The sequence below is a fragment of the Musa acuminata genome, chromosome BXJ2-9, assembly GCF_036884655.1.
Source record: "Musa acuminata AAA Group cultivar baxijiao chromosome BXJ2-9, Cavendish_Baxijiao_AAA, whole genome shotgun sequence".
In the NCBI taxonomy this organism is placed as follows: domain Eukaryota; kingdom Viridiplantae; phylum Streptophyta; class Magnoliopsida; order Zingiberales; family Musaceae; genus Musa; species Musa acuminata.
Genome location: NC_088346.1, coordinates 40,182,009 through 40,209,513, shown reverse-complemented (window position 1 = coordinate 40,209,513; position 27,505 = coordinate 40,182,009). Strand labels below are relative to the sequence as shown.

At 39.5% G+C, this 27,505-nt stretch overlaps 2 protein-coding genes across 4 annotated transcripts; both read right to left on the bottom strand.

Annotated features, from left to right (window-relative positions):
- Positions 1 to 823: 823 nt before the first annotated feature.
- LOC103998558 (transcription factor MYC4-like) lies at positions 824 to 2,753 on the bottom strand. Of its 2 annotated transcripts, XM_065126389.1 has the most exons (3): positions 2,723 to 2,753; positions 2,552 to 2,629; positions 824 to 2,160 (listed from the first exon to the last, which is right to left on the bottom strand). In XM_065126389.1, exons 2-3 carry the CDS (start codon positions 2,555 to 2,557, stop codon positions 958 to 960), a joined length of 1,209 nt encoding a protein of 402 aa, XP_064982461.1. In that variant the 5' UTR covers positions 2,558 to 2,629; positions 2,723 to 2,753; the 3' UTR covers positions 824 to 957. The 2 variants fall into 2 exon arrangements, with proteins under 2 accessions (XP_064982461.1, XP_018686912.2); XM_018831367.2 differs by lacking the exons at positions 2,552 to 2,629; positions 2,723 to 2,753 and having other exon boundaries at positions 824 to 2,339.
- Positions 2,754 to 2,944: 191 nt separating this feature from the next.
- LOC135623431 (uncharacterized) lies at positions 2,945 to 27,495 on the bottom strand. 2 transcript variants are annotated; one of them, XM_065126391.1, is made up of 10 exons: positions 27,350 to 27,495; positions 24,842 to 24,880; positions 17,823 to 17,900; positions 17,545 to 17,569; positions 17,417 to 17,449; positions 17,140 to 17,261; positions 16,897 to 17,027; positions 16,530 to 16,753; positions 3,434 to 3,690; positions 2,945 to 3,211 (listed from the first exon to the last, which is right to left on the bottom strand). In XM_065126391.1, exons 2-10 carry the CDS (start codon positions 24,842 to 24,844, stop codon positions 3,116 to 3,118), a joined length of 969 nt encoding a protein of 322 aa, XP_064982463.1. In that variant the 5' UTR covers positions 24,845 to 24,880; positions 27,350 to 27,495; the 3' UTR covers positions 2,945 to 3,115. The 2 variants fall into 2 exon arrangements, with proteins under 2 accessions (XP_064982463.1, XP_064982464.1); XM_065126392.1 differs by having other exon boundaries at positions 27,355 to 27,470.
- Positions 27,496 to 27,505: the final 10 nt, after the last annotated feature.

Below are 27,505 nucleotides of genomic sequence, written 5' to 3'. Positions count from 1 at the left end.
ACACCGAACGTACAATAATATCGTAGTTAATGGTAATTAATTGTTAGATAAAAATCCTCCTATTTACCTATAAAACTCTCTCGTTACATAAGCTATGTACAACGTTAGAGACCTACGTGTCATTCATTGCCTATCCCACTATTTGTTTTGCTTTGCTTAGGTGGCAGCACTCGATGGTCCGTGATAATATCTCGAATTTGAAATTAGAATTGAATCAGTTTCAATCTCAGTAAAGGAGGAATCGACGGTTTCGATTTTGAATCGAAACAACCTATTTTTTTTTGTTTTCTCAAAATATCCTTCGAGTTATCTGTTTATTAAATTATTCCAAAAAGATAATTTTATTTTTTATTTTTCAGTCTGATAACTCTAATTCTTGGTCAGTTCATTTCCCATTCGAACTGTGATCAGGTCCACTAGATACGGCTCCCACGTTTAGCATATCTAGCTTCGTTCCACGTCGATCCATCTGCTACCTACCTCCGCCAATCATGTTCGATGTCCGTACCATCTATGGAGTCTGCCAGTGCTCAGTTCGTATGGTTACAATCCAAGTGTCCTCTGATCCTTGCAAGATTCCCCTTTCGTGTGGTCACAGACTTATTGTCGTTAATAATTACTTCAAATGCCTACGGCAAACGTTGATGTGAAGGTTGCATGCGGCGGCTCTTCCTCCCCCCCTTCTGTCGGTGGTGTTGGCATTGTCGTCTTCCTCCTCCAGCTTTGAGCTAACTAAACCTAGTGGCACTTCTCCAAATGGGTGTTCTTGTTCTGTTTGATGCACTAAGATAACCAATCATTTGATGATGATGAAGAAGAAGAAGAAGAAGAAGGAAGTTGATGCATCGATGCCGAGTAGGTCTTGGTTCCATGTAGAGAGGGCAAGACATGGGAAAAGACATGCGTGCTGGCTACGAAACACAACAAGGACGAGACGAAGACCATGTCGTTAGGAGGTCAGTGCTCGTCAAGCCTGGCGAGGAGGGCAGCCCTGAGGCCGTCCTCGCGCTGCAGCTCGGTTGGCACCTTCGCCACCACGTCCTGCAGCACCACCTGCTCCAGGCTGGACACGCTCGCGTGGTGCACGCGGAGCTCCAGGTCGCGCAGTGCCGCCATCAGCCTCGCTGATGGGTGGCCCCGGTCCTCCGACTGCACCCTTATCAGCGCCTCTGCACCCAGCAGCTTCACCTCAACCTCCATTGCCGCCTTGGTGAGTGTGGTGGCGCTGGTCGTGGTGCTGCTCGTCGCGGCGCCGGCATCGGCGCTGTGACCGGCGGTTTGCTCCACCGTGATCTCTTTCATGGCCGTCTTGCCTTCCGCCTCCAGCTTGTCGACCTTGGCCTTGAGCTCCTGGATGTAGGCCACGGCGTCCGCCAGCAGCGACGCCTTGTCCATCCGCGACACGTTGGGAACCACCGAGCGCAGCGCGTAGAAGCGGTGGTTCAGCTTCTCGCGGCGCTGCCGCTCCGCCTCGACGTGGCTCGCGGGCGCCTCGCGTGTGCCGCTAACGGTCTTCCGCCCCCGTTTCTTGGGCCGGCGGTGCTCCACCGTCAGTCCGCCGCCCGAGTCCGAGTGGCCCGAGTCGACGGAAGACGAGTGGCCGGCCCCGTCCTTCCTCACCGCAGGCGACGGGGCGATAGCGATCGTCGGGGCCGCGCCGGTGGCGAGGGCGGCGTCGTGCGGCAGCGTGGAGAAGACGGCCTTGGCCTGCTGCATCACGACCCAGTTCTCCCCGATGATATCCGTGGAGCCGAGCTCGAGTACGCCGCCGGGTACCTGGACGCAGGCCAGCGTCTCGATCCCGTGAAGCTGGGCCTCGCGGGTGCGGTCGCACCCGCACGCCTGGAGCGCATGCGCGCCCGCCAGCCACACCGGCGCAAGCGAGCTGTAGACGCGGGCGGGGACAGCCGCAGCGGCGGTGGCGTCCCCGGCCACCACGAACGAGCGGCTCAGTGACACGGCGTAGAACCACTCGGCGTCGTCGACGGCGTCGGCGCCGGACCTACGGTCGGCGACGGAGCGAGCACCGCGGAAGTGGCCGTCGGCGAAGGAGAGGAGGCGGTGGTCGGGGGAGGCGCGCCAGAAGATGGCATAGGCCCACCACTCGGGGCGGGCGTCGAGGAGGCGCTGCAGGCGGTGTTGGAGAGCGGTGGCCGTCGGCTGGTGCAAGCAAGAGGAGGAGGATGAAGGGGAGATAATGAGCTCGTCCATTACGGATTGGTTCGTCGGAGAACTCCAAAGCCAAAGTGTTCGTCTTTCTGTGCGTGCGCGTGTGCGAGAGGGAGATGCAGGGGCAGGTAATTTAATGGAGCGGGGCAGAGGATGCGACATGGGGAACGGGTGCGGGATGGCAGAAGCCCGGTACAATGATTGACTGAACTCTTGAAGTCATGATAGCATATGGATGGGGGAGAGTAGGTAGATGCATATGCCATGTTATGGAATAAGAGAATATGATATGATATATTTACCACGAGTTGCTCATGTTCTTAGTATGCATGCTTTCGACCAAAGTGAATTCACTAAATAGACATTTTTGGAGAGCTCTTACCTCCATTTCGTGAAACACTGATGTCAACCTTGCATGGAACCTTCACTTGGGTGAACTCGTGTCGTGCTCACTTTGCACCTATGCCAGAACATACAATCAAGCCTTAGATGTCAAATCACAACAACATTAAAACAATGTCAATAAACTTGTCTGAATGATATGAATCTATACCTTTCCAGCATAGCATGTGTTGGCCTTGCAGGTTCATACTCTGACCTGCACAACAATTCTTAATCTACCATAAAGATGGTGTTTGTCAGCTGAAAGAGAAAAATAGAAAAAGAAATGCCTCAAGATAATGGAATCATTTGGCACGTCACAAGAACTCCCTCCATATCCTTAATTTGACAGTAAGGATAAGAAGCAAAGAATCGAGGATGGTAAAGGATGATGTGAGGAAAAATAACTAGTTCACAACCCATATTATATCACATATAATCTTAGATTAATAAATTAAAAACAAAGATTCAAGAGGGATGTCAGGAACAGTACAAAACAGTAAAGTGAAAACCACTTCCTGTCATCCACACTCCAAAATACAAGATGGGAACAATTGGCAGCTGATCAACCCCTTAAGGAGTATTTCTTGCCAGTGAAGGCCTGGAACTTTGGTTCTTCTTCTTTCTTTGCAGGTTCTTCCTTTATTTCTTTAGAGGCAACCTACAAAAAACAATAAAACAATTTTTTTCAGCTGCTATAAGTGCATAAATATTGTCACCAGGAGTCCATAAAAATATATTGCCCATATGGCTGGTCAAATGGCACCTAATATCAGCCATATGGTTGGTGCAACATCATTTGGACAGAATCTAAATTTGCATTATTTTCATACTTATCGGATAATAGAAACAATGGTCAATCAGGTAAGAACAAGTTTTGCACCTTCTGTACTTCTCTTGAAGCATGAATGGAACTTGAACCAAAAACAAGCTTTCCCATACTTTGACGAGAAGGGTTGCTCTGCAAAGTGGACGGTGTTGACTGCTTTATGCTGTTTACGGCTTCTGATTTGGGATCTTCCATTGGGGAAACAATAGTTGAAGGTTGGTCCTTTGAAGGCTTTCCATCTAACCTTCTTCCAGTACCAGTAAATGGAGTGAATTTTTGCTCATCTTTGGCTTCAGTTTGAGGATCCTGAACTGAAATATTAAGACAAATACCTCTAAGAAGAGAAAGATAAGAGAAGAGCTAGTGTTAATCAAGTACCAATGGTTTCTGGTCCCTGTATATTGAACTAATTCTACTTATAGATGAATGATCAATTTGAAGAAAACATGTCTGACAACAGCTAAAGCACAGATTTGAAAGTCACACATATATCCAGGATTCATCTAAATGAATGACCTGTCAGGAATATGGCAAATATTGACAGGCTGTTTTATAATGGAACTATATCAGCACATGAAAATGGTTAAAACATGGCTCGCAGCTTGTACAAACAATGATATCATATGATGGCTCCATCTTCCGTGATTGGTTGGCAAATTAACCTATGATACCGGGGAGGGTAAAAATGCAGAATGGATTTTGAAAGAACACCGATAGAACAGTTGTTCAGATAGAAAATATCACAGAAGGCAAGGAATGAACTCTTGAAGAAACTTTAGTAAAAACGAAAAATAGCTCATCACCAAGTTTAAAATCAAAAGGGATATAGAAAAATCACCACCCTAATGATAATAAACAAGGATACAGAACTGAAAGCAAAAGACTCACAACTCAAGGATGCATCCAAGAGATACAGAGTTCAAAAGAGCATTCTAAGAGAGCTTCTGCCAATATCCTCAGTTTTCTAAAATCTTTTCTAAGCCCTAAACACCAAAATAAATACTAGTGCATGAAACAACCCTTCATGCATAGGGAATTTCGAAATTAAGTGCTTTACAACTGTTAACCAACTCTTTTAATGTATTCCTTAGCCATGAAGAAAAACACCATGACACAACTTTACCTTTGTGCAGGGAATATGCTGATGAAATGTCTTATCAGAGTAGGCTGAGTTGAAGATTATGAGGCAATATTGTTGGCTGAAAAAAATATCATATTATCAGCATGATCCATATGAACAAATTATAGTAAATTAGACACTCCTGTGTCAATCTCCCCTGGTTGAAAAAGACTTGTCCTCAAGTCCTTATTTGTTTCGTCAACATGATTATAAAAAGGACTTAAATCAGCTATATTAAATGTTGGGGATACTCCGTAATCTTTAGGTAGCTCAATCTCAAAAGCATTTTTGTCAATTCTCTTAAGCACCTTGAATGGACCATCGGCCTTTGGTTTCAGTTTTCCAAATTTGCCCGGTGGAAACCTCTCCTTAGATGAATCCAGACCAAATCACCTGCATTAAACTCCACATGTTTTCTGTGTTTGTTGGCAGCTTGCATGTACCTCTCATTTTGCTTCTCAATGGTTGCTTTCACACCCTCATGTAGCTTCTTTATCTGCTTAGCTCTTTCATCAGCATCTCCACTAAATTGCTTTGTTGTAGAGTGAGGGATTAAGTCCAAAGAACTAGCAGGATTAGCACCATAAACTACCTCAAAAGGACTCTTACCAATACTATGATGCATAGAACGATTGTAGGCAAACTCAATTTGTGGAAAAATGACATCCCATTGCTTAATATTCTTGTCATCATAGCTTCTAAGCAAATTTCCCAAGCTTCTATTTGTTACCTCAGTTTGCCTATCGGTTTGTGGATGATGCGAGCTGCTGAAATTCAAAGAAATACCCAGCTTCCTCCAAAGAGTTCTAAAAAAATGACTAACAAATTTTGAATCTCGATTAGACACTATAGTTCTTGGAATATCATGCAATTTAACAATATCCTTAAAATATAAATCAACAATATGAGATGCACCATTCGATTTATTGCATGGAACAAAGTGAGACATTTTTGAAAATCTGTCAACAACAACCATAATAGAATCCTTGTTCCTTTGAGTTCTTGGCAGTCCCAAAACGAAATCAAGACTCACATCCTCCCATGGAGCATTTGGCACTGGCAATGGAGTGTACAAACCAGAATTTTGACTTTTTGTTTTTGCCAAATGACACACTCGACATTGCTTTACATATCTTTCCACATCTCTAAACATCTTAGGCCAATAGAAGTTTGATTGAATAAGAGCTAAGGTCTTATCTCTATCGAAATATCCACCCAAAACACCACAATGAGCTTCAGCTAGAATTACTTGTCTCAAAGAACAGGATGGAACACATAAAGCATTAGCTCGAAAAAGAAAACCATCAAAGATAGAAAATTGTTGAAAGGAACCTAATTTACAATTCTACCATATTGAGCCGAAATCCACATCATTCTCATAAAGATCTTTGAATGTTTCAAATCCAACTACTTTGACTTCCATTGCTGATAATAAAGAATGCTTTCTGCTTAATGCGTCAGCAACTACATTTTGAACACCAGATTTATGCTTGATTGTAAAGTTGTAAGATTGTAAAAACTCCACCCAAGCTGCATGCCTCTTGTTTAGCTTGTGCTGGTGATTAATGAACTTTAATGCCTCATGATCAGAATATAAAACAAATGGCTTGGCTAGAAGATATTGACTCCAATGAGACAAAACTCGATAAATCACATAAAACTCCTTATCATAAGTAGAGTATTTCTTTCTCGTATCATTCAGCTTTTCACTAAAAAATGTAATGAGCTTTCAGTCTTGGCTCAAAACAGCACCAATTCCCACATTAGATGCATCACATTCAACTTTAAACACATTGTCAAAATTTGGTAGAACTAAAATAGGAGCTTCGGTCACCTTTCTTTTTAAAAGCTCAAAAGCATCATTAGCTTCACTAGTCCATTTGAATTTATCACGTTTCAGACATTCGGTGATTGGAGCGACAATAGAGCTGAAACCCTTGATAAATCTTCTGTAAAACAAAATTAAGCCATGGAAACTCCTCACATCATGCAATGAAGCAGGTGTTGGCCAATTGAGAATAGCCTCTACCTTACTTTGATCCATCATGATTCCATCTTTTGAAGCAACATATCCCAAAAATACCACACTAGAAGTAAAGAAATCACACTTCTTTAGATTAGCATAAAGCTTTTGCTACCTTAAAATAAGAAAGATCTCTTTCATATGATTCATATGCTCCTCTTTGCTCTTGCTGTACACCAATATATCGTCAAAATAAACTACAACAAATATTCCAATGCATGACTTAAGTATGTGATTCATAAATCTCATGAAGATGTTAGGAGCATTAGATAGCCCAAATGACATAATCAACCATTCATATAAGCCTTCTCTAGTTTTAAATGCTGTTTTCCACTCATCTCCGAGCCTTATTCTTATTTCGTGATAGCCACTCCTCAAATCAATTTTAAAAAAAATATAAGCATCACACAATTGATCAAGTAAATCATCTAACCTTGGAATAGGAAAGCGATAGTCCACTGTGATTTTATTGATGGTGCGACTGTCCACGCATATTCTCCAAGAACCATCCTTCTTAGGCACCAACAAGGTTGGAACCGCACAAGGACTCATGCTCTTCCGAATTAACCCTTTTTTCACTAATTCATCAACTTGCCTTTGAAATTCTTCATGCTCCTTAGGACTCATTCTATATGCTGCCTTATTAGGTAAAACAGCCCCCGGAATAAGATCAATGTGATGCTGGATGTCTCTCAAGGGTGGAAGGCCATGTGGAATCTCTTCTGGTATAACATCTTCAAACTCTTCCAGGATTTGTTTCATTATTGTTGGTGTCTCCTTATGTTGTTCATTTTCCTCTACTACTACTAGAGCCATAACATGACCACCCTTGTCTAATTCACCTTTGCATTCACCATAGGACATAAAAGCGCTAACTTTCTTCTTTGGTGCACTGATTTCAGATGGTTGTAATGGAGCTAAGATAATCTTCTTTTCATTCACCTTAAAGGAATAAGTATGTTTATAGCCGTCATATAACACCCTTCTATCATAATGCCAAGGTCTTCCCAACAGCAAATGACAAGCATCCATAGGAGCAACATCACACCATACTTCATCTTTATAACACTTGCTAATAGAAAATGAAACTAAACATCTTTTAGTTACATTGATGTCATTTCCTTTCTGTAGCTAACATAACTGGTATGGATGTGGATGAGGGATGGTGTCCAACTTTAGCTTCTGCACCATCTCCAAAGATACCACATTCTCAAAGCTGCCGCTGTCGATGATCACCAAGCACACTTTGCCAAGAGAAGTGCATTTAGTGTGAAACACATTTTTTCTCACCCAACCTTCATCGTCGGCCACATAGGACACTTGTAAACTACGTTGCAATACAATAGACAAACCATGATTAGCATAAGTAATCTCTTCCTCATCATCATCGTATTTTGGTTCGTCCTCAGCTTCATCCTCTCCTCCATCACTATCATCTTCAACCAAAGTTACAATCCTCCTATTTGGACAATTTGAAGCAATATGCCCAAAACCATGACATTTGAAGCATTTTCGACCACTTGGGGTAGATGAATTAGGTGTTTTTTTGCTGCCAGCAAATTCTTCACCCTTTTCTTGCACCTTCAATATCACCTTGCTTTGGATAGTAGGCTTGGAACTTTCTCCTTTTGTATAGCCTTCTTTTAAGCCGTATCAAAAACTCTTTTCAAACTTCTGTTGCTTTTCAACTTTTAATGCCAGCTTGCTCACATCATTTAAAGACCAATATGGCTGTAGCTGAACAACTTTAGCAATCTCATACTTCAGACCTCCTAAGTATCTTGCAATTGTTTGCTCTTCCAATTCCATAAGCTCTCCTTTTAACATCAAATTATCGAATTCTACTATGTACTCTTCCACACTAAGATCTTTTTGCTTGAAATCATGTATTTTGAGAAAGATCTCTTGCCTATAATTATAAGGTAAATATTTACTCTTCCCCTCATGTTCTCTTTGATTCTTCAGATTTTCCCACTAAAAAGATGCATTCCATCTGAGTTTAAGTGCTACAAGTTTGACCTTCTTTTGTTCTGGTGGTTCATAAAAATCGAAAAAATTTTCTATTGTATTAAGCCAATCGATAAAGTCATCAACATTTATTTTACCTACAAATTCTGGAATATCCAATCTGGGGTTATATTTATTTTGCCACTCGTCTTGGACTTCATTTCTTCTCCGACATCTTCTCGACTCCCTTGAAAGAGGAGGTGTATCGTCATCAGAAGTAAACTCTCGAGCGTCATTTTCATGTTGGTTATGTCTACTTTGAAGTTCATCAATTATTTCATTTTTTTCTTGTAGACTACGTAGCAATTTTCGTAGCTGCAGCCTCAACGACTCAACGTCATCTTCATGGTCGCTACCTTCACCAAATACATCTTTTCCATTCCGCCTTGCCATGATCTCTAGCCTTTAGCTCTGATACCAAACTGATATCGGGGAGGGTAAAAATGCAGAATGGATTTCGAAAGAACACCGATAGAACAGTTATTCAGATAGAAAATGTCACAGAAGGCAAGGAACGAACTCTTGAAGAAACTTTGGTAAAAACGAAAAATAGCTCACCACCAAGTTTAAAATAAAAAAGGAAACAGAAAGATCACTACGCTAATGATAATAAACAAGGATACAGAACTGAAAGCAAAAGACTCACCACTCAAGGACGCATCCAAGAGATACAGAGTTCAAAAGAGCACTCTAAGAGAGCTTCTACCAATATCCTCAGTTTTCTAAAGTCTTTTCTAAGCCCTAAACACCAAAATAAATACTAGTGTATGAAACAACCCTTCGTGCATAGGGAATTTCGAAATTAAGTGCTTTACAGCTGCTAACCAACTCCTTTAATGTATTCCTTAGTCATGAAGAAAAGCAATATGACACAGCTTTACCTTTGTGCAGGGAATATGCTGATGAGCTGTCTTATCTGAGTAGGCTGAGTTGAAGATTATGAGGCAATATTGTTGGCTGAAAAAAATATCATATTATCAACATGGTCCATATGAATAGATTGTAGCAAATTAGACACTCCCGTGTCAACCTAAAATACAGATCGAACAGCTTCCATTCAGTTTAGGAAGTACTAAATTTAGTTTTATATTTTTGTTTTCAGTAGTTGATGAGTTCATAAGATGTACACGTGAAAGAAAACATCTATGGTCAATCAGTATTCTAAGAACAAAAGGAATTAAAAAAACCCCTGTTGCTCATCCATTCATCTAACTTGATCCTTTACACTTCTTTCCTAGGAGGTATGACAACCATCTCTCTCTCTCTCTCTCTCTCTCTCTCTCTCTCTCTCACACACACACACACAAAACTCACTCATTATTTCCTACTCTAGTTATACTAAATGGTAAATCTACATTGTCTTATTATTCTCTTCCTCTTGTAGATCAGTCTTCTAGCTCTTTAATTCCAATATTCTGCTTTTTCTATTGCATAAAATCAAAAAAATTAATCTCCTACAATTACATATATTCATGTGATGAACAGAAATTAAGTTTATATCAGTTGACTTTGTTTTATTACAAATGTGCATGCTGAATTACCAGACAGTTCTCTCCCTAATGCTAGATCAATGTCTCTAATGCCCAGATTTGGTTGGGTGTTGTTGCCAAAAATAAGCTATATGCTAGAGAGATAGATGACTGAAACTAGCACATTAAGTAACAACTCCATGCCACCGACAAAACTGTAAATGGAGTGTTTGATGTAATGCTCATGTATATTCGTGTCTTTCGATTTTGTTCATACTTTGCACAACATATAAAGGCCTGACAGTAAGCTTAGCAGCCCCATTTTGGTTAGTTTTAGTAGTCATCTTAGGCATTTAAACAAAGATTGTGTCATGTGGGTACTTGTGGGGATTTCGGTATGTAGTGGACCATTTTGGATCATTTGTTGTGCGATCATTCAGAGCTTGTGAAGTTTGTTTGTAATTTGCATTGGCTATGAAGTGTTTATAGAAATGATTGCTTGTGGATCCCGAGTGAAACACTTCTCTAACCCGTTTTCTCTTTTATAGGTCTTAAGAGACTATAGGAGATTTCAGGGAGACTGACATTTGTAGACGGACACGCAAGGATGCCGCACGACTTAGGCAAAACCAGCTAAGTTCATGACATATGGCATCAGAGCAGGACAAGCACTTAGAAACACTTGGCATGTAAATGTGGGGGACCTAGCAGGGTTACGTTGAGAGCAACTAGCACGTATGACCGTTTGAGGGAAACGGGCATAGAGATATAGGGAAAGGAGTCGCTCAGAGGTGCGGGCATCTAAGATTGACATTTAGAGGAATAACTAACCTTTCGCGCGAGAGGCACCACGAGGACAAGCAAGCTGGGAAGAATACGTAGCACACAAAGGTTGAGATGGCTGAGTTCAAGCTACGGCTCGATGTTGACAACCATACTTGATGGTGCCCAAATCAAACGAGGGGCTTGGTAAAAGGATGAGACCGTGCAAAGTGGAATAGGTTGCTCAGCGACTGAAAGAGTTGTGCAAAACTCACAAAGGTGGGGGGAATTGTTAACTCAAAGAACTCGGTACTCATGCAAGGGCTTGTATGCGAACGATGGAATATTCGTGGCCATCCTAAGGCGATAGAAACTCGGCACCATGGAGCATTGAAACTTTCTCTTCGGCATGGGAAGAATGCGTCCATAGAAGGCTGAAGTGTGCAGCGAGTTTAGCATGTTGCTAGGCCTTGGGGAGTGCAACGAGGGCTGTATTTGCGAGGAGTCGCAATCTAACAAGTGCATTTGCGAGAGAAAAAACAATGCACAATTTGTTCAGCAAGACAAAGTAGTCTAACGGGATGGTGGTCTCCGAAACTTCTAGAGAAAAGAATACGAAGAGAGAAGTTGCTCCAATGGGATAAATATCTAGGAGGAATAAGTCCCGATTCTCCAGAGGGAGAATCATGTGCAACGGATCGCACATGTTGAGGAGTACCTTAAGATAACAACTCCACAAAGCTCAACGGACCTAGCGAGCGATGAGGAGTTGTCGCATGATCTCGCATGAGGTAATGCATTGTGAGATCAAGCAAGGGAGCGATCTAAGACAACACAAAATGAAGGCATACTTGAAGCCGATATAGAGATCAAACTCAATAGAGGGCTGACCTGTGGAATGGTGGGGGCAAGGGCCACCATCAACTCAATGCAAATCGAGTGAAGCAACTTGGTGTAACTTGGTGAAATACCTAAGCCACATAAAGAGATCGGCATAGAAGATAGAACATGGAGTTAAGGCATGAAGCTTTCTTTGGACAGAGGTCAAGGACATGAACTCTTGTAGAGGTAAGAGTGGAATCATATCGTTCTATGGGTCCCTCATTTTGATGAAGCAGACTCATCCTACATGGTGCCAAAGATGAAGGGTGCTTCGAGGCACATACACCTTATCTCGAAGAAGCATTTAATGGAGGAACAAAGGCGACTCAACTTGCGAAGGCGAAGTTGGATTCAGAAGACCTTGGCATGGAGCAAAGGGACGCGAAGGTGGGTATTCTTGAAGAATACACCACAGTGCTGCCATTCGAGTTGTCATGAAGAAAGTGATACGCAGGTGGAGATTATGCTGGTGGGGCAGAGGCCCAGGATCTAAACAATGGTGGACCAATTTCAGCGAAGTCAGTGGAATTCGAGAGCTATTAGGCGATGGATTGTCTTAATGTTGTGCTTTGTCTGGGTGTGACCCGAGAGCAGGTGGACGAAGGTTGATAGCCAAAGGAGCGAATACAATTGAAAGTAGAAGAGACCCTGCAATGTATTAGCAGAGGCCACACATGAAGGGATCACAATCCAAGTTCATCTCACAATGATCAGAATGCAATGAAGATGTCACCAAGAGGCAACATGATGTAGCAGATCGTGGTGGAATAATTCGTGGCAATACGATACACACGAAACTAGTCCCGTGAGAGAGTGAGAGATTAGATTATACAGAGGTATGATCAGGAGCTATTGGGAGCTCCATTTCGGTGAACAACACGACAACAAAAAAAGCTATTGATTCAAGAAGTGAATGCCATGGTATCACAAAGACGGGTTTTCCATGCGTGCATCGAATGAAATCCTTAATTATGAACATACGGAGGCTGTATACCACCGAGAGAGAATTTCGAATGTAAGTACTAGTGAATCCTATGGGGGACTTGATCGTGCAGAGGTATGATCGGAGCGACTAGAGAGTTGGACTGCTCTAGAGCTCATATTCGCTTAAGGGAGCCCGACAAGTCAGAGAACAAGACCGAGTAAGCGAACATTGCCACCAAGGAAGCTAAGGAGAACAAAATCGACATAAGCCCTATAACATGATGGTGAAGGCCATACATGGGAGTTGCAGTCTATCTTTCCATTGATAAAGGAGAACTATTCGGAGAACATAGAGGTGTTGAAGCAGGTAGTTAAAAATAGCAAGGAAGATGAGTCCAGAGGGACTTAGCTACCCAAAACCAAGCATCGGTTATAATGGAAGTGGACTCAGAGGAGTGTCACAGTGCCACAGAGGCAGATCTATCGATCACGAAGAAAGGGACGCAGATGCGATGCAACAAATAGTAGAACCATGAGCATGGCAACGCCATGGTATCGCAGAGGCAGGAATTTCGTGAAGTCATCGATCCTTTGTTCTCATAGAGTGAGAGCGCTTGGTCATGAAAGGGGCCGAGGAGGTGTAGAATGTAGAGGCAAACCCCAAATACCAAGACAAGGTTGAAGGGCAAGGGCCAGGGAACTTCGTAAAATTGGTGTTAATGAGCTTCTCATCAAGATAACCGAAAGCGAAGGACTTCGGGTCGATAAAAGAGGGCTAGACTAAGGAACGAAGTAGGGAGTATGGAGAATTGTACCTTTGCTACTCAAAGGAGTAGGCAGCAGAAATGATAGAGAAGACGGTACAATCCCAGAAGTGACCAAAACTATTAGAGGCTTACTCCAAATTGGGGTGAAAAGTTATTGCATTCCAAAAGTTCGATTGCATTGAGAAGGTGAATCATAGTAGCTAACTCAATACAAGGAGTGCAAACACTTTGAGTGCTTCAGAAATGTGAGCAAATAACCAGCAAAGGCTAGTAACCAACTCAATGCATGAAGTACAATCCTCGAGAAGGCGAGCGAAGTCAAGTAACCTTTGTCTTCTCAACTCTTAAGAGAATTAGTGAAACTAAATACCCCAATTCTCTTATCTATCCAGTAGAGGAGCTCTGCATAAGTTCAAAGACCCTTCGAAGAAATCTAGTGGAAGACAATAGTTATCAAATCCTTACCAATGGTGATCAATGCTTCTGAGAATATATTATCTGCTTCATTTCCCAATAGAATGCCTATCGAAAGAGGAAGTGATGCGAACCTACTTGGAAGTGACAACTAAGTGGAAGAATAATCGATGGGCAAATTTTACAGAGGAAGGACCCAAAAACTTTAATGTCTGCGAGGCAATGCTCGTTAAAGTTTTAACAACCATCCACCCAATTCAAGCGACATGAAGTATTTGAGAGACTGCATATACTAAGGATGGTCTTTTCCTTCATCTAAGGGATCCGCAAGAACTAATAGGGATCAGCACAACTCAACCGACCCTACACTAGAGTCAAAATCATCGACGAGTTGAAGCAACATGACGGATCAAAGTTCAATTACTTAACAACAACATGGAGTGCAGTTGAGGGCCAAGAGACATATTGCAACTAAAGCAGAAAATTGAAGACTCAACAAAGGCGAGGAGATGCAGCATCTGCAAAGGCTTTGACGAGGACGTCAAAAGAATAAGTGAGAAAAAATATCACAGACAAAACTATAAACGGGGTGTTTGATGTAATGCTCATACATGTCTGTGTCTTTCGATTTTGTTCATGCTTTGGACAGCATATAAAGGGCTGATAATAAGTTTAGCAACCCCATTTTGGTTGGTTTTAGTGATCGTCTTAAGCATTCAAACAAGGGTTGTATCATGTGAGCACTTGTAGGGATTTCGATCTGTAGTGGATCATTTTGGACCCTTTGTTGTGCGACCGTTCAAAGTTTTGAACGGTCTTGTGAAGTCTGTTTGTAATCTACATTGGCTATGAAGTATTTACTGAAACGATTGCTTGTGGATCCCGAGTGAAATATTTTCTCTAACCCGTTTTATCTTTTGTAGGTCCGAAGGGACCATAGGAGGTTTCAGGGAGGCTGACCTTTACGGACGGACACGTAAGAGTACCGCACGACTTAGGCAAAACCAACTAAGTTCATGACATCCTATCAAACAAGTACTCGAAAGCACAAGAAGCAAAATTGGTGCATATAGTTTAGACTATTCAGAGGATAACCAAGAGAAAAAAACAAGGTTTAGCAAGGATTTGCTGATCAATACTTATGCACTATTTCCTTATAAACAAACATAAGAAACGTCAAGATAGAAACTCATGAATCCAAATTAGCATGACCAGAATTACCTAGAATCCCAACATTTAGCATGCAGGTTTCTAGAATACTGAAAAAAATGCTGGCAAGCAGGATTCCAGCACACAAACTTACAAGCACAATAGTTCGCAACTCAAAAGAAGCATGCATTTCCAGGCAAATCAGAAATGCCTGCTCCAAAAAAACCCAGATAGAGAAGTATTCTTGTACTAAAAATGTGGAATTATTTTGAATATCGTTTAAGACAGTTTGCCAATTTACACTGTAGCCTAACAAAATAGTAAATTTTTTTATGTATTTTTATATTAAAGACTTTATGCCATGCCAAGAAAGGAATATCTGTGGATAAAAATGGACAGAGTATGCATACCATGGTTTAAACTTAAAAGTTTCAAATATTGTTTTGTATTTACTGATCTGATAACTCACTCATACACAAATTGCAGCAATTTTGTCCGTTTGAAATCGAGCTTACTACCTAGTAAGCTCACTGTACCAGATCTATCACCAAGCTTAATGGGTGGTAAACCTACTGCCAGGTATTGGTACCAAATAACTGTTTTTTCAGTTTGTTGACAGCTATTGATAGTTGTCTTATGCTCTTATCCTTTTTTCTTTCTCTCTCTTACTCTCTAGTCTCTATTGATGCCTTCTCGTCCTCAGCCACCTTTTATTCTTCTCCTCTTCTCCTTCATCTACCCCACTGCCACCACCTCCATTACCACTGCTGCCAACTCCTCTTCTCCTTCACCACCACCTCCTCTTCTTCCCCCATCTCCTCTCCCTCACTCTCTCTATCTCTCTTGTTCTCACCAGTAACACCCTGTAATAATATTCAGTATATTGTACAGTACTGTTACAATACTGATCTAGCTGCTAAGATTTTAACCCTTGAAGCATTTTATATAGACTAATGTCCAAGACACCTAACTGTAGACAGTATGGGCACAAAAATTGTGAATACAAGAGTATGGGCAACAATGTGAGCAGCTGATATGGATGTCACCAGAACAAATTTCCCACCATTTTTTAACACACGGATTTAAGTCTTGGTCACAGAAAGTGTGCCGGCCTGCAACTGGAACAAAATGCTCTACATGTGGTGCTGTATTGTCAAATGGTACAACCAGAAGTGCTGGAGGAATTGGAAAGCAAAAAAAGAGAGCAAACAAGACTGTTATCAAACTTCAACCAAGATACAATGGATAGGGAAAAGAAAAAGGGAGAAAAATAAGGAAATCTCTCATGTCAAGGCCTAGAATGAAGCATGCCTATCCAGATTGTCTGGTAGTTTGGCCATGCACCTATGTATACAATTTGCAGGCCCATTGCTACTGTACAATATTTACTAAGAACCAAGGTTTACATACAATTGATTATAAAGCAGCACAAATCTAGGAAGACTATGATAATTAAAAAGAAAGCATATTAAGCACTTACATTAAAATACTGAAATAGCTAAAATATGATAAAACCACCCATCAAGAAACTTTTAAGCAAAGAACACTGCAAATCTGGAGAAATCTGGCAAAAAAAATAAAGAGAATACAATTTCTTAAGATGGGAAGAACAAAGGATAGTGTGCATTGAAACCTTGAACTGGTACTTCGATCATAGGTGCAGAAGTTTGTGGACGTTCAGGCTCTTTATAATCAAGTGGTGGTGCAAAGTCAACCTCACAGTCTGTCTCAATAATGCTAACTGCAGAAGAGGGCTTTGTTTCCACAATATCTATGTAGTACTTCTTGTTGTTATATGCTACCATGATACTATCACCAATTGTTAAACATGAAAAATTCCTTAAAGTTGTTTCCAAACTGCAAATTTTCAAGAACATCTTGTTAGTGGCCTTACTGTAGCAAATTATTCATATTACCCAAAGACATCCATGTTAAAGCAAATGCAGAAGGGATGATGGAGCCTTTGGTTGAATTAACAATGCATCAAAAAGTTCACTAACATGGCCTTGGGGTTTGAGATATCCAAAAAGTCCTTTGTATGTGGCTGTAGCTTCACATATGTACCCTTGGGAAGCGTGGAATTTTTAACACGAACTATATCTCCCTCTTGTACAAGTAAGTTTTGCATCATCTGAAAAATGAGGAGCACATTAGATAACAGACTTCACATTCAGCAGAAACAGAATTAAAAAAATATAAATTAAAAGAAAATAAACCAAGAAAATATTCTCAGTACTGCCTACCCAATACGGCATGTAAATCATGCCTTCTTCGGCAATAAACTCTAGAACACCACAATGTGAAACTCGCTCGGTTTCAACACTACGCAGCTCAAATAACATTGGGTAATCGATGTGTAGAGAAGCTGCAGAGTACAAATATCAGCATGATATATCTGGTGATTAGAACCACAACAGATCTCCCACTAGACAATGAAAACAAGCTGTTGCAGAAGCAATAAGTGCATTTTACCATATTATGTAAAAAGAGATTAAATGAAAGGAAAATAGTTCAACTAACCAAGACGATCAAGAGCAGAGGGAGGCATTATAACTGAAAGAACAAAAAGCCCAAAAGATTATTTTAGTTAATAGTGCATAAACGAACAACAAATAGTTCAATAGAGAGCAAAGTCACGAGTGAATTACTTTTATCACCAATTTCCAGCTGTGGCTGCAGAGAGAAACAGAATATCAGTACTCCTTAACAGAAAAAATGTAAACACTTAGTTAAATCATCTTCTCAACAGGCAGCCTCTACATGTTAGAAAACAGGGAATATCACTTCCACAAAAAGTGTCTTTTGACTGTTCACAGAAAAAATAAATGATAGTCAAATGACATGGTTCTTCTATTTGAGGACTTTGAACAATTTTATTTGTTTAGGAAGAATAAGAAAATAATTATTATAAGAAAGGACCTCAAACCTTGTCAATAAAAGAAGCAGGGTAACAACGGTAAGTCTGCTCAAATGAATTTCCATGATAACCAAATCCTTCAAAGAACTGATACAAAAAACAAACGAAATGTTAAAGCATTAACTGTAAATCGATTAAGTAAATGACCAGGTCATAGAACAATAAACTTAAAACGAAAAGAATGCAGAAATAATGGGCAATGGCAATATTAATCACCAGAATAAGTAATGAGCATGCAACAGGAGATATAGATGCAACCGACTATAGAACATATCTCTACAGCAATCTGGAGATAATTGGTGCTGCAAGACATTCGAAACAAGTGATTCAACCTCCATGATCAAGTAAAACTATTTGTCAGGAAAACCTCCATAAATAATCAACACAGTTGCATTAGAGGAATAATAAGACTGGAGAAATTTTAATCAGTAGATTTCCTAACATCGTCAAGTTTACAAAGGTCCCTCAAAAGATCAGACAAACTCTCAATATTGAAATGGATCAGTGAAAAGCTTAAAGCCTAAAGCTTAAGCAATAAGCACCGGGAAGAACTAAATAGGTCGGCAACCGAGTAACCTGTCCATGATGAGTACGAGATACAGGGAAGATGCTGATGATGATCCCAGCTCGCTATACAAATTCATGTATCTATGAACTATGAAGTACTATTAGATGTACGAGCAGGGGAGAGAGATATGACTTGATACATCTCAGTACAAACACGACAATAGCAATGGAGTTGTACCTGGTTAATCTAGCAGGAGTGCTACAATGAGGGATCCTATTGGCAAAATATCCTAGGGAAAGTTTGAATCTTTCATCAGAAAGTCAGACTTCTAATTGTTCCTTAGCCATTTTTATAAGTTCAGAGAGATGCATGTTGATTTTTTTGGTTACTTGTGGGGTAGACTTTACTAATGGCAAATACATATGCATACTCTTTTGCTGATAATGAGTTAATTCTAGATCAGCAAGAATTTTCTCATTTATGGTAGTTAGCATTGAACCATGAATTGTAATGTGAGAACTTGACAAAAAGACCATAGAACATTGATCAGGATTGGAGGCAAAAACAGTAGAGTTGCTTTTGTCAATGTGGACTACCACTATGATTTAGAGTGGAGCCATTGGACAGTTTTTCTGAGATGGGGCACTCACTCATAATTAGTGAATCGTAAAATATTCAAGGTACCAAGTCCATCTTCATATTTTAGCTGATATTTTTCTTCTTTCCTAAAAAATCTCAACCTTTCATGTTTCCCAAATGTACCATGTTAAATAATGACGCAAATAGTTGACCAAATCCTACAAGCATGAATTTTGTGCTTCATATGTAACAAACAAAGAAAATTACTTAGTTCTAGGTTATTAATTCTGGATGCATCCCCATCGACCAGATTTTAATATGCGTGAAATTAGTAGACCATGATTCACGGTAGATGTTAGTTCTTAAACATAGCTTACTACACTTCTAAATGGAAATGTTCTGATACTGAAATTCAGAAAAAAAAATAAACTTCTATAATCATAGTGAGAAATATTAAAATCATAGAGAAAGCATATATTTTGAAAGGGAAGTTGTATTGCATTGTAAAGACCAAGGTCTGCCATACCGGACCATACTGCCCGGTACGGGCGGTACGTACCGGTCCGATAGGCCAGCGGTACGCGGACCGCCCTTTACCGTACCGAGCACTGTAGCACTGTAGCACGCATACCGCTGGCCTGTACCATACCGAGCGGTATACCGTACCGTACCGGTACCGAGCCCGGGTCGAAACGTCGGTACGGTACGGTACGGCAGACCTTGGTAAAGACCCACTTGAATCTCTCGGGATTAATAAGTTTTTCCTAGTGATTGAAAGAGGCGCTCGGGCGCTCACCTAGGCGCTCGTGCGAGGCGAGGCGAGGCCCGAGCGCCTCGCTAATGTCCCAGGCGACGCGCTTCAAACAGGCGCCGTCTGGGCGCTCGCCCGAGCCCAGGCGCTGGGCGCTTCGGGCGAGCGCCTAGGTAAACCAAGTGACCAAACCAGGATTTTAGGTCTGATTTGGTTATTAGTTGGTTCAATCAAACCAACTAAACCGATATAACCCTTACCCAACCCTAACCCGCTGCCGCTCCCGATCTCGCTGCTCGTCGCTGTCGCTGCTCGCGCCTCCCGCGAGCCTTCCCGCTGCTCGCGACTCCCGCGAGCCCTCCTGCTACTCGCGCCTCCCGCTCCCTTTCCCTTCCCCGCTGCCACTGCCACCGCTCGCCGCTGCTTCCTCGTTTCTCCGTCAGGCTCAGTATACAGTATAATCTTAATATTAAGTTTATTTAAATTTTGAAATAATTAATTTTTAATATTGTTAATAGATTAATAATATATTATTTTGATTTTAATGTTGTTAAATTTTATTTATTTGAAATTATTGCTAGGTTTCAATATAAATGGCAAGTGTAGAGAGCAACTCAATAGAGTCTCCAATGGTATCAAAAAAAGATCCTGCATAGAAGTATAATTATTTGAAGGATCCGAAAGATCATAATGCAGTGACTTGCGTATTCTACGATAAGACTACCAGAGATGGTATTTTTCGTGCAAAACAACATCTAGTAGGAAATTTCAAGAATGCAGCAGCTTACAAAAAATGTCCACATGAGGTAAAAGAAGAGTTATTGAGTTATATGAATGAAAAGAAGACAAAAGAATGAATCTTACAGGAATTTACCAGAAGACAATGTTGAACATCTCAGGAATGAAGAAGAAGATTATTCTATGAGTATTAACCCAAGTGAAAAAAGAGTATACGACAAAAAGGGAAAAGAAGTTATGAGTACTAAGAAAGGTAAAAAAGGACCGATGGATCTATATATGCTTCAAGGATCCCAGAAACAACAAAGGCAAGCAGGAGGCTCAAAATTTAGACAAACAAATATAAGTGATACTTGTGATAAAGAAATAAGAGGAAGAACAATTCAGCACATTGCTCGTTTCTTCTATCAGGCTGGTCTTCCTCTTAGTATAACTCGTTTAGACAGTTTTAAGGATATGATTGAAGCTATTGGAAGATATGGTGCAGGATTAAAACCTCCAAGTTATTATGAGATGCGAGTTCCATTGCTACAAAAAGAGTTGAATTATACAAATGACTTACTAAAGGGTCACAAAGAATCATGGGCAACACATGGTTGCTCTATTATGTCAGATGCTTGGACTGACAGGAGGCGTAGGAGTATAATTAATTTTATGATTAATTGTTCTTTAGGGACTATGTTTGTGAAGTCAATAGATGCTTCATCTTTTGTAAAATCTGGAGACAAGATATATGATTTACTTGACAACTTCGTGAAAGAAATTGGAGAACAAAATATCATTCAAATCATAACCGACAATGGAAGTAACTATGTTTTAGTTGGTAATATTCATCTTTTGATTTTGTTAATTATTTTATCTTCGATTAAGTGTGTTAAACTCTTAAGTCTTATCATTTTTGTTATCCTTTGTCTCAGATAAATTGCTTGAATCAAAAAGACAACACTTGTATTGGACTCCATGTGCAACACATTGTATTGATTTAATGTTGGAGGATATTGGAAAGATCTTAGAAATCAAGAAAACCTTAGAAAGGACAATTTTTGTTGTTGGATTTCTTTATAATCACATTAGGGCTTTGAATATGATGAGAGAATTTACAGGGAATAAAGAATTAGTGAGACATGGTGTCACCCGATTTGCTACTTCATTCTTGACCAAGGTTTGCCGTACCGGTCCGACAGGCCAGCAATACGCGGACCGCCTCGTACCGTACCGAGTACTGTAGCAGTGTACAGTAACACTGTAGCAGTGTACAGTGCTCGGTACACGTGAGTGTACCGCTCGGTACACCTGGGTGTACCGAGCGGTATACCGTACCGTACCGGTACCGAGCCCGGGTCGAAACGCCGGTACGGTACGGTACAGCGAACCTTGTTCTTGACATTATAGAGCGTGCATCGTCAAAAACATACTCTGAGAAATATGTTTACCTCTGAGAAATGGGTGACAAACAAATGGGCAAAAGAAGCAAAAGGCAAGAGGGCTGCTGATATCATCTTAATGTCATCCTTTTGGAATCATGTAGTTTATATATTAAAGGCAATGGGCCCTCTTGTTCGAGTCCTTCGGTTGATGGATAATGAAAATAAGTCTGCAATGTGATATATTTATGAGGCTATGGATAGAGCAAAGGAGACGATTAAAAGATCTTTTAATGAAAATGAAGAAAAATATGAGAAAATTTTTACAATCATTGACGAAAGATAGAATTGTCAACTTCATCGTCCCTTACATGCAGCAGAATATTATTTGAACCTTGAATTCTTTTATGAGATTAAATATGTTAGATTTGATGCAGAAGTTTTGGGTGGGTTATATCAGTGCGTTGCAAGATTAGTTCCCAGCCTTGAGGTTCAAGATAAGATTATTCATGAATTATCTTTATATAAAAATGCTGAAGGTCTTTTTGGAATTCCAATTGCAGTTCGATCTAGGACAACTACCTCTCTAGGTATTAATAATTTGATATAATTAATTTCATATATATTATGTTACTATGTTATTGCTAATAATAACATAAATTTTGCAACTGAATGGTGGAGTCTATTTGGAAATTCCACCCCGAACTTACAGAAATTTGCTATCAAAGTACTTAGTTTGACATGTAGTGTTTCGGGTTGTGAGCGAAACTGGAGTGTCTTTAAGCATGTAAGTATTACTAAATATTTTTATTTTAATTAATTTATTTATTTAGATATATGTATTAATATATTTTTAAATTATATGACATGACAGATTCACTCGAAGAGAAGAAATCGGTTAGAACATCAACGATTGCACGATCTTGTTTACATAAAGTATAATCAAGCTTTGAAGACTCGTCATGATTTGAAAAATAAATTTGATTCAATCTCATTACAAGATATTGATGATTCAAATGAGTGGTTCATAGGAGAAATGGGTGCTAACTTGCAAGATGCTGAAGACGAGCTTGTATTTGAAGATGATAGATTGACATGGGGAGATGTAGCAACAGCTTCAGGTGCTGGAGAATTACAAACATATACAAGACAGATGTCAAAGAGAAAAATGAGTGCAAAAGCATCAAGCTCGGCTCCTGCTATTGTTGAAGACATAGAGAATGAAACATATCTTGATAAAGAGGAAGGAATCGAAGAACAAGAGGAAGAAGACGAATTCAATGAAGATGATTTGTGTGAAAATAACGATAATATTGATTATGATGAATGACTTTGATGTAAAATTTTGTTGTTTTGAATTTTGAAACTTTTTGTTAATGTGACAGTATGATTTTGTATCTTAGATTTTCTTAATTTAATAGCATATTTTTATTTAAAATTTTAAATAATTATATTTATTAATTATATTATATATTTTTATATTTCAGTGCCTCGCTTCGCTCGGGCGAACGCTTGGGCGAGCGCCTAGTGCCTCGGGCGTTTTTGGACCTTGGCGCCTAACGCTTTTTAAAGCACTGGTTTTTCCCTATTTCGATCTCATAAATTTGACAAATCTAATTATAATTATTTTTAAAAACTATCTAAATTGATTTGAAACAAATAATCTAATGGAATGGAATCATTAGGGCACTTTGCTTGTCCATATAAAGATAAAGAAAAACAATCAAAATACTATGAATAATTTTAGATCAGAGATTAGAGACCAGGATTACACATGAAATCTAAATTAGTATTTACTGTAAATTTCATATCAAGATTTTAAAGTTAATCTTAGAAGCATTGGTTCTGTATACTCGTCTTCCACTCAAATCAAGAGGACAAGTCACTTGGCATTGGTCCAAAACCCCTTCAATATCTAGATGATGACTTCCTCAGGCAAAAAGCAGTAACTGAGGTCTCATTCTTTCAATATTTCCTAGACAGTGTCTTTTTTATTTTTTATTAGATTTTAATTGGATTACATCATACTATTTTATTTTTCCTTTTTGACAAAAATATTCTGAATCACAGGGACTTTGCACCTGTAATGAATTGCTATAATATTGGAAACTTGTTGAACCTAATGAATGCATTAAACCCTAGTTTCACTGCCTTGACATGAAAACATGTATTACAATGAATGAAACAATAGAGGTTGCTATTAAGTTACATCATGAATCCAGCATGTGCCTTTCTCTCCCACATAGTCCTTCCAAGCATCTACCTTAACCTATGCCTTCCCTTCTTCCTCTCTCAAAGCTTTATTGACTGACCACACCAAATCCACTTCTACCACTCATTATTCCTCTTATCTACATCTCCTCTTTGTTAACATTCTCTGGCTTTCTTTATACTTTCTCTTCCATTGATACTCGACCACCTCTTCTCGTTCATTGAATGTTGATTACAATGTTTATACCTTTTATGACTCGCTTTCAATTATATTTTAAATCTGATCATTGTTTGTTTGATGATTTCCTTGTTCATCATATCATACTAGAAATGATCTAAAAGTTTACTCACAGAATCCTATTCATTTAGATGAGTACCAATTTATTTTTTGCATATGCAACTGGATATTGCTATGCCCTTTTCTGACGCCGTAGTGCTTGCATACCAATCATTCAATATTGTGCCATCACAAAACCACAACAGAGGCTGGTGATGTACCCAAGGTACACCAGCACACCCAAGCCTTCTTATTGTTACTTGGGTTGATTCAGCTGACATGTGCCCCATGTTGTAATGTGCTGGCATGCGAGACACTTGCTTGGAGGTGAAAAGGATGTTCTTGTTGCACCATAAATATCCAACACACGATAAACTTGTCTACATCCATCCTTCAGCATCCAACAACCAATCAGATTACATGTACAAAGTCTAAGTATTACTTAGGGAAGCTTAAAGTAATTGACAATAGAGATGCTATGTCAAAAGTTCAGATTCTACACAGAGAAGCTTAGGCAACATGCATGCAAGTTCATAATGAAAAGCTCTAATAGAAAAAGTTATCAAAATTTAAAGCTCTGAAATTTCCTCTTGTATGTACCATTTTGCTTAGATCCAAGTAGTTCGCTCTTCAGATATCCTGAAAAAACCATTGAATCAAAATAGCATTACGATGGGAGCTAATTATGATACTTGAACTTCACAAAGAAGTTAACAAATAATAATCAACATGGATACCAATATATGATAATAAGTTGGAACTATATATATATATATATATATATATATATATATATATATATATAACTTGGATAACAATATGGATTGTATGCAGCTTTCGCAATAGAAACACACTAGTTAAGAAGCAACTCTAACTTCTATATCAAGAAAGAAGTCATTTTTCATTTTGAAAGTTGATTAAAAAAAGACTATCAGCAATTATTCCTAATCTTTTAATTGGATACAAAACACTGTTATTCAGATAGGTTTGAGCCTCCAATGCCAATATGGTGTTTGCTTGGTTTGTATGATGCTTCCATATTTTGTTCGAAATTTGTGATAACTTCCAACCATAATCCTAGTGGTTGCTTTACACAACCAAATAAGTTAATAATTTAACTGCAACTTGAGTTGTAAACTCAAAGTTAGGTCAAACAGAAGTCTTAATTAACCATAGAACTCATAGCTTATCTACATAGGTTTATAATACAAAACAGGAAAGAAAAGACATTGATCGCATCAGGTCTCTTTACAGCCTATAAGGTGGACCCTTATTTGGTAAATGATACATGTCTAAATTACTAATGTTGTAATAAAAAATATATCGTGAGAATCAGTTAATTTCAACCTAAGAGCTGTATGACTAGAAGTGTATCTTGCTGTTTTACATTTTTGTAGGGGTGATCTGTTGTATATGACTTATTAGTATAATCCCCATTTTCTATCTTCAATCCATTGACTTGAGTAATATCTTCTTTAGTGATACTCCGCACAACCAGACTAAATTTGACTTCTTTAAAATTTAACTTTGACCTAATCGGGTGCCTCAATCCAATCTACTCTCCTCAACTTGATTTGTCATCACGATATCCAATTCAAGCCAAATACAATATCCAATTAGATCTATTTTACCTAATGTAATCCTAAACTGAAGTTAGCCAATAAAGAAACAAAAGTCCAACTCTCTTTCTCCACAACTTTATATGCTTTCCAGCTAGTATATCTCAATAACCACAAACAACCCAAACACATAGGTTTCTCTTGGTTGGCCTCAGGTTTAATTTCCATCAGCCAAATTATTTTTCTAGCATGCAGAGCCCTCAAGATTAGCCATCTTTATCTTGAAAGAACGATCAGAAATATGAAACTAAGACCACTAATCCTTTAATGATCCTAGATTTTTTTTCCTCAATGAATGTTGAGCACAATATTATGAAACACAGCCAAAATAAGCAAATTTGAGGAATATTGTCAATATCAACTAGGACAATTGCAATTGTGCTCATCTAACTGATACTTATCCTTAGTTCCTCCAAAACATTATTGTATAGGTCAAGCTAAAACCATATTGCAGAGGCCAAGAATAGCACAATTTCATATAAAAAATTACTCGGATAAACATATCTATATGGAGACCTCCCACGGAACTTATATTTTTACAATTAGAATTCTCCACAAGGAATATACAGACACCATAATCTGGATGACCACATGATCTACTTTCCCTTGGACTATGTAATTTATCATATTACCCAAATTTCAAATCATAGTGACCATGCCGGCATGCCCTAACACATAAACCATTGATGGGATGCTCACAAGGGCCTTACTGACCATTTAACAATCGATCACCAAGTCAGCTAGATGATAGCTAGCCTAACAGAAACTGCTCCTCTCTACCCCACTCCACCATGATAGCTACTGGTTGAAGTATAGTTTGCTATGTTCCATTGCTTGCTCAATTGGCCAGGAAAAACATGCCCCAAAAGGACTTCTCCTGCAGACAATTACATTCTACCTAACTCACCGGGATAGAAAGACTTCTCCTTGTTCTTCCCAGCTATCTTCCCCAGTTCCATGTATGAAAGATACTTTCTTCCTTCTCAAGCACTCGAGAGGAGAAACACTGCAGATCATCAGCACATTGGCACTTTGTATTGGCATGGCATTGTCCAGTACTGACAGCCGGGTAAGATTCTGAGATCCTACTAATCCAGATGACCAAAAAGACATCCATCAAGCATAAAATCTATCCACCTACATCATATTTTCGTTTTATCTTCAACGTAATCGTAGTTTCGTGCTTCTTAATTAGATTTCCATTTGAATCACTTTCATCTACAATTAGTTTATCCCGACATGGAAATATATCTACCGATGCTTTGCCTTAAGTAAAAAAATAAAAATTTAGCAAAAAAGCTCCTAAATTTCAGTCAAATATGTGATCTTTTAGAGGAGACTAGCGATAAAAAAACCCTAAAATTGTTACGAATCAGAGGACAGGTAGCGTAGTTCGATGTAACTGAAAGCAAGGATGCAAATAATATAAAGAACAAATAGAAAATTAATAGGAGAAACAGCATAACAATTTGGGGCAAGAGATGGAAACCTCACTAGGAGCGACGGAGAAACCGAGGGGATTCGAAAGAGGAAGACGACTTCGCTACGAAGTAATCGAGGATATTGAAGGGAGGGCGTGGCCTGATGTCTCAGGGGTTCAAGCAGACCGATACCGAGTCGGAGACCGGCCCCGACCGGAGAGTTT

Bases quoted from the DNA above. Each gene is read 5' to 3' on its own strand.
- LOC103998558 (XM_018831367.2), bottom strand. From the start codon at position 2,331: ATGTCGCATCCTCTGCCCCGCTCCATTAAATTACCTGCCCCTGCATCT.
- LOC135623431 (XM_065126391.1), bottom strand. The intron at 17,450-17,544 runs GTAATTCACTCG...TTGTTCTTTCAG, and splicing joins GCTGGAAATTGGTGATAAAA to TTATAATGCCTCCCTCTGCT. The intron at 17,262-17,416 runs GTTAGTTGAACT...TGTACTCTGCAG, and splicing joins CTCTGCTCTTGATCGTCTTG to CTTCTCTACACATCGATTAC.